Here is a 7845-nt window from a genome sequence, read left to right as displayed (position 1 = left end):
CATTAAACTCCTTTAAAAAATAGGGCAGAAAAAGTCACAATAAGTAATTAGTAATGGTGGCTTAATAAAGAAGAAACACATGAAGGGACAATTAGGAAAAGTATTACCTACATACACATCTTGTTTTGCCAAATAAAATATAAAATCAATTGGTAACTGCAAATTTGATCCTCTGTTTTATTCACACCAAAACTGCAGAGAATAATGGAAATTTGAATTTTTTGTTTCCTTGGATTTCAGAACTTCACATGATGAAGATCAACCAGACAGTCCTGAAAGAGTTCATCCTTGTTGGCTTTTCTGTTTACCCACATGCACAGACATTTCTCTTTGTGGTTTTCTTTTGCCTCTACCTTCCCACCCTCACAGGTAATCTGGCCATCATGGGTCTAACTTGGGTGGACAGATGTCTGCACACACCCATGTACCTCTTCCTTAGTGCACTCTCTTTCTCTGAGACCTGCTACACACTGACCATTATCCCCAAGATGCTGGCAGATCTCCTGGCCAAGGACAGAAGCATTTCATCCATAGGTTGTGGCTTGCAAATGTGTTTCTTCTTGGGACTTGGTGGCACTAATTGTATGATTCTTACTTTGATGGGATATGATCGCTTCTTGGCCATCTGCAACCCTCTCAGATATCCTTTGCTTATGACCAACATGGTGTGTGGAAAGCTTGTGGCCTCTGCTTGGGTTGTTGGCTTCTTTATCTCTGTGATAGAGACTGCTTTAATATTCAGGGGCTCTTTCTGCAACTCCAACCTTGTCAAACACTTCTTTTGTCATATGAGGGCTGTTGTGAGGCTGTCCTGTTTAGACAGTGACCTCACAGAATTCACTGTAACAGTGATGTCAGTGTCAGGTTTGATGGGCACCTTTCTCATCATCATCCTCACTTATGTGTTCATTCTTTCCACTGTCCTCAAAATCCCTTCCGCTGAGGGCAAGCAGAAGGCCTTTTCTACCTGTGCCTCCCACCTCACAGTGGTCATCATCCACTTTGGTTTTGCATCTATTGTGTATCTGAAGCCAGAAGCATCAGGGGGAGATGACACAGTGATCGCAGTTCCCTACACTGTCGTCACCCCTTTCCTCAGCCCTCTCATTTTCAGCCTCAGGAATAAGGACATGAAGAATGCTTTCAGAAAGGTACTTGGAAAGAAATTTCTTGAATAATCTTGTACTATCACTGCATAACTGAGTGTTCACAGATGTCAGGAAGCATCTACCCTGAAATATCTGGAGAAGCTTTTTCCCAGAGGTTGACATATGGGGATCAAGTGTCTGATACTTGGACCCGATCCATGACAGGCATTTAGTTAGGATGTTAAGGAAGTTTTCCAACTACTTCCACTATTTGTCTCTGCATATTCTATGCTACTGCCAATCGTCCACTAGATGGGTTTTGTGCCTTTGATAAAGTAAGAAAAGCAAGATGGAAGAAGAAGCAACAACACCTATGACTACTATACTAAAAGATGATTTTAAATTCCTAGAGATGTAAATATTCAAAAAAAAATTCTAGGTAATGTTGTGAGGGACTATGTGGTGCTGCTAAGGGGAGATAATTATTTCCTATAAGAGATACACTATAGAAATCACAGTCAAGTATTTTTCAATATGTTTTTAGATATAGATAGATAGATTAGATATATAATTAAGACTCATGCCATACTATTTAAAAATTTTAATGCACTGTATTCAGTGGTGTCCTTCCAATGATTGCTAAATGCTAGCTTCTGATTAAATGGGGTATTTTGGAAAGCTGATTCAAATCAGTAAACAGGACGGTAGAGCCTACATGTTCTGTGACTGAGGGAATCCTTGGATAAGGACTGCAAATAGCCCCCTTTTCTTTAATATGAAAGCAATAAGAGCTAACTTTGAATACAATTTTACAGTATTGAGTGCTTTAACAATAAAAGGTGTTTTGTAATAATTTTGGCACACACATAGTGAGTAATGAAGGAAACATAGCATCGGCTCTATATATTACCCTAAAAAATTAAGAAATAACTATAAAGGTTAAATATCACAAATATGTAGCAACTAATCTTACTGATAATTCCAACATAAAACCTAGAGACTTTTCTGAATCTTTTTCTTAGTTCTGTTGACACTATGTCTTCTCATGAAGGACATAAATACTGTATTATGGGTTTGTATACTCACTGGACTGCAGCCATGAACTTAAAAGACGCTTACTCCTTGGAAGGAAAGTTATGACCAACCTAGATAGCATATTTAAAAGCAGAGACATTACTTTGCCAACAAAGGTCCATCTAGTCAAGGCTATGGTTTTTCCAGTGGTCATGTATGGATGTGAGAGTTGGACTGTGAAGAAGACTAAGTGCCGAGGAATTGATGCTTTTGAACTGTGGTGTTGGAGAAGACTCTTGAGAGTCCCTTGGACTACAAGGAGATCCAACCAGTCCATTCTGAAGGAGATCAGCCCTGGGATTTCTTTGGAAGGAATGATGCTAAAGCTGAAACTCCAGTGCTTTGGCCACCTCATGCGAAGAGTTGACTCACTGGAAAAGTCTCTGATGCTGGGAGGGATTGGGGGCAGGAGGAGAAAGGGACGACAGAGGATGAGATGATTGGATGGCATCACCGACTTGATGGACGTGAGTTTGAGTGAACTCCGGGAGTTGGTGATGGATAGGGAGGCCTGGCGTGCTGCAATTCATGGGGTCGTAAAGAGTCGGACACGACTGAGTGACCGAACTGAACTGAACTGATATATAAATAAAATGTATTAAAACTCTTCTGCTCATTTTCGAATCATGTTGCTTGCTTTTTTGATATTAAGTTGTATGGGCTGTTTACTTATTTGGATAGTAACTCCTTATCATATTATTTGCAAATATTTTCTTCCATTCAGTAAGCCATTTTCTCCTTTTTTAAATGATTTTTTTTGATATGCTTTTAAGTTTAATTAGTTCTCATTTGCTTATTTTAAGTTTTATCTTTTTGCTTCAGGAGCAAAATCTCACCCCCCCCACCCCCCAAAAAAAAGATATGGTTTATGTCAAAGAGTGCTCTTTTTCTCTTCTTGCAGTTATTTAGGGCCCTAATTCTTTTTGAGTTTATTTTTGTAGTAATTAGTGTTAGTAATAGTGTTAGTAATGTCCTAATTTCATTCCTTTACATGTAGATATTCGGTTCTCCAAAGAGGAAAGGATACACAGTTAGTCCATAGGCAAATGAAAAGATGCTCAATATCTCTAATCATCAGGGAAATATAAATCAAAACCATGCAAAAAAAAAAAAAAAAAACCATGCAGAGACATCACCACACACCTGTCAGAATGGCTATATTCAAAAAGAACACAAATAACAAATGTTGGCAAGGATATAGAGAATGGGAATTCTTTTACACTGTTGTTGGGAATGAAAATTGGTGCAGGCAGTGTGGAAAAGAGTATGGAATTTTCTCAAAAAACTAAAAATAAAGCTGTCACATGGCCCAGTGATTCCACTTTTGGGTATATGTCTGAAAAAAAAGACACACTAATTAAAAAGATACATGCACTCCAATGTTCATAGTCACCTTATTTACAGTTGTCAAGATATGGAAGCAACTTTTACGTCCATCAACATGTTGGGATAAAGAGATGTGGTGTATAAATATACAATTGAGTACTACTAAGTCATAAAAAAGGTTGAAATTTTGCCACTTGCAAAAGCATGGCTGGATTTACTGTGTGTAATTGGAGAAGGCAATGGCACCCCACTCCAGTACTCTTGCCTGGAAAATCCCATGGACAGAGGAGCCTGGTAGGCTGCAGACCATGGGGTCGTGAAAAGTTGGACAGGACTGAGCGACTTCACTTTCACTTTTCCCTTTCATGCATTGGAGAAGGAAATGGAAATCCACTCCAGTGTTCTTGCCTGGAGAATCCCAGGGACGGGGGAGCCTGGTGGGCCACCGTCAATGGGGTCGCACAGAGTCGGACACGACTGAAGCGACTTAGCAGCAGCAGCAGCATGTACGTTAATGGGTAAACTCCAGGAGTTGGCGATGGACGGGGAGGCCTGGCGTGCTGCGATTTATGGGGTCACAGAGAGTCAAGACATGACTTAATGACTGAACTGAACTGAACTGATGTATGCTAAATGAAATAGGTCTGAGAAAGAAAAACACTGCCTTGTATGTATAACCTAAAAAATACAACAAGCTAATGAATATAACAAAAACGAAACAGATTCAGCAATATAAAGAACAAATTCGTGGTTACCAGTAGGAAGAGAAGGCAATGGCAACCCACTCCAGTACTCTTGCCTGGAAAATCCCATGGACGGAGGAGCCTGGTGGGCTGCGGTCCATGGTGTCGCTAAGAGTCGGACACGACTGAGCGACTTCGCTTTCACTTTTCACTTTCATGCATTGGGGAAGGAAATGGCAACCCACTCCAGTGTTCTTGCTTGGAGAATCCCAGGGACGGGGGAGCCTGGTGGGCTGCCGCCTCAGGGGTTACACAGAGTTGGACACTACTGAAGCGACTTAGCAGCAGCAGCAGCAGTATTGGGAAGAGAGAGGGGGAGGGGGCAATATAACTGTACCAACTTACATAATGTTGTACATCAACCTTACTTCAATAAAAGGAAAAAGAAAAAAAAATTGTATGTAATAAATCTTAACAAAATCTTGGATAATTGCTTTACATTGAAAAAATTTAAAATATTTGGTGTTCATAGAAAATATATGTCATAAAATTACAATGGTTTATGATGATTTTTAAAATGAAATATTATGTTCAATGTTTTGGTGAGACACAGGGATCTCTTTATATAACTATAATATTAATACTTATTTCCATTTTTATGGTATATATATGTTAAATACAAAGTTAGATGTTACAACTTCTAAAACATGACATATATGATTTGAGACAATCCCATTATGTCCTCAATAGTGTCTTACCTATGAGTTGATATTTTTCATTAAAAAAAACTTTTAATGTGCATTATTAAAACCCTACAAACAAATGAAATAACAAGAAATGAACCCAAACAAAAACATACGTATAAATAGAAACCTAGAACAGAGTAGTGATTATCACAGGAGAAGCAGTGGGGAGGTAGGCAAATGGATAAAGGGGATCAATTACATGGTGACAGATGGAAAGTACAATTTTGGTAGTTAACCCATTGTGCTGTACACAAGAGTAGACATATAATCTTGTGCACATGACATTTATATAATGTTATAAACTAACGTTTCTTCATTGCTGTTGTTCATTGTTGTTCAGTCGCTCAGTCATGTCCAGCTCTTTGTGACCCCATGTTCTGCCAGCACACCAGGCTTCCCTGTCCTTTACCATCTCCTGGAGCTTTGTGAAACTCATGTCCATTGAATCAGTGATGCCATTCAATCATCTCATCCTCTTTTGTCCCCTTCTCCTGCGCCTTTAATCTTGCCCAGCATCAGTATCTTTTCTAATGAGTCGGCCCTTCACATCAGCTGGCCAAAATATTGGTGCTTCAGCATCAGTCCTTCCAATGAATATTCAGGGTTGATTTCCTTTAGGATTGACTGGTTTGATTTCCTTGCAGTCTAAGGGACTCTCAAGAGTCTTCTCCAACACCATAATTCAAAAGCATCAATTCTTCATTGCTTAGCCTTTTTTATGGTCCAACTCTCACATCCATACATGACTACTGGGAAAACCATAGGTTTGACCAGATGGACCTTTGTTGGCAAAGTAATGTCTATGCTTTTTAATAGGCAGTCTAGATTGATCATAGCTTTTCTTTCAAGGAGCAAGCATCTTTCAATTTCATGGCTGTGGTCATTATTTGCAGTGATTTTGGAGCCCAAGAAAATAAAGTCTGTCTCTGTTTCCGTTGTTTCTCCATGTATTTGCCATGAACTGATAGGACAAGATACCATGATCTTGGTTTTTTAATGCTGAGTTTTAAGCCAGCTTTTTTACTCTCCTCTTTCACTTTCATCAAGAGGCTTTTTAGTTCTTCTTCACTTTCTACCATTATGGTGGTGTCATCTGCATATCTGAGGTTATTGATATTTCTCCCTGCAATCTTGATTCCAGCTTGTGCATCATCCAGTTTGGCATTTCACATAATGTACTCTTCATATAGGTTAAATAAGCAGGGTGACAATATACAGCCTTGACTTACTTCTTTCCCAATTTGCAAACAGTCCATTGTCCCATTGTGGTTCTAACTCTTGCTTCTTGACTTACATACAGGTTCCTTAAGAGGCAGGTAAGGTGGTTGGGTATTCCCATCTCTGTAAGAATTTTCCACAGTTTGTCATGATCCACACAGTCAAAGGCTTTACAGTCATCAATGAAGCAGAAGTAGATTTTTTTTTTTTTAATTCTCTTGCTTTTTTATTACCCAGTGGATGTTGGCAATTTGATCTCCGGTTCACCTGCCTTTTCTAAATCCAACTTGAACAAATGGAAATTCTTGGTTCATGTACTGTTGAAGCCTATCTTGGAGAATTTTGAGCATTACTTTGCCTAGCGTGTGAGATGAGTGCAATTGTGCAGTAGCTTGAACATTCTTTGGCATTGCCTTTCTTTGGGATTGGAATGAAAACTGACCTTTTCCAGTCCTGTGGCCACTGTTGAGTTTTCCAAATTTGCTGCCATATTGAGTGCAACACTTTAACACCATTATCTTTTAGGATTTGAAATAGCTCAGCTGGAATTCCATCCTCTCCCCTAGCTTTGTTCATAGTGATGCTTCCTAAGGCCCACTTTAATATCCTCTGAAGTGGCTCATAAAACTTGGCTTAGTTTACCTGATCTTACCATCCCACAGGGATCCTTTTCTACTATAAGAAAAGGAGTAAATGAACCTTACATGAGCTTGTAGAAAAATTGCAAAATGCTATTGATCAGTGGATTGAAATTTTGGAGGCTCAGAATGTATTAACATTACAATTAGCTTATGAAAATTCAAATGAAGATTGTGAAGGAGTCTTGCAGCCCGTTTGTAATTTGCCAACAACTAATATAGCAGAAATGATAAAAGCCTGTCAAAATACAGGAACTGAATTTCATAAAGCTGCTATGCTAGCCACTGCATTAATGCCTCAAAACTGTTTTAACTGTGGCAAATCTGGAGATATGTTAAAAAAAACCTGCCGTCTGGTTAAAAGAAACCTTCTCAAAATGTCTTTGCTGCAATAAAGGTATCCATTTGGCTAATCAATGTCCCTTATTATCGAATTCCAAATTCGATAATAAGGGACAGCCTCTGTCAGGAAACTACCGGTGGGGTCAAACCCAAGCCCCGTGTCAGGAACAGGGAACAAACAAAATACAGACTTGGAACGTGAATGCCCCAGAATGGAACCCCAACAATCATTTTCTGAACACCAAGACAGCTCAAAATGAAAAGTAGTCTCAGATTTAAACACTGCCCCAACCAGCTGTGCAGGATTGGACCTTGTTATTACTGAAAGTTGTACTTTTGGTATTAGCGATGAAGTTAAACGTATTCCTATGGAAGTTTATAGCCCTTTACCTAAAGGTATAGTTAGAATTATTTTACATGACTCAATCATAACTATGAAAGGTATTCATATTTTACTAGGGGTAATTGATTCTGATTACGCAGGCAATAAATAAAATTATGGCTCCCTCACATACTTATCAGACAGTAGAGAAAGGGACAAAACTTGCACAATTATTACTCTTGCCTTATTTTGTGCACCAGCAGATATAGGAAAGGAGGTTTTGAATCTATGAATGCAACTTACCGGACTATGCTAATTGACTCTAACTGCCCCACATTAACTCTAAAAATTCAAGACCTTTCTTTCAAGGGTTTAATAACACAGGAGCTGATATAACTATCGTCACAA

The 7845-nt window shown here is 38.9% G+C and overlaps 1 protein-coding gene across 1 annotated transcript; it reads left to right on the top strand.

The window, feature by feature from the left end:
* Window positions 1-248: 248 nt before the first annotated feature.
* LOC104993604 (olfactory receptor 10X1-like) lies at window positions 249-1178 on the top strand. The gene has a single exon (XM_010846923.1). It carries the CDS (start codon window positions 249-251, stop codon window positions 1176-1178), a length of 930 nt encoding a protein of 309 aa, XP_010845225.1.
* The last annotated feature ends 6667 nt before the right edge of the window (window positions 1179-7845 follow it).

The sequence above is a fragment of the Bison bison genome, unplaced genomic scaffold (genome assembly GCF_000754665.1).
Source record: "Bison bison bison isolate TAMUID 2011002044 unplaced genomic scaffold, Bison_UMD1.0 scf7180017864240, whole genome shotgun sequence".
NCBI classification, from domain to species: domain Eukaryota; kingdom Metazoa; phylum Chordata; class Mammalia; order Artiodactyla; family Bovidae; genus Bison; species Bison bison.
This window is presented reverse-complemented; position numbering and strand designations above follow the sequence as displayed.

Excerpts from the sequence above, each read along its gene's own strand:
- LOC104993604 (XM_010846923.1), top strand. The coding sequence starts at position 249 with ATGATGAAGATCAACCAGACAGTCCTGAAAGAGTTCATCCTTGTTGGC.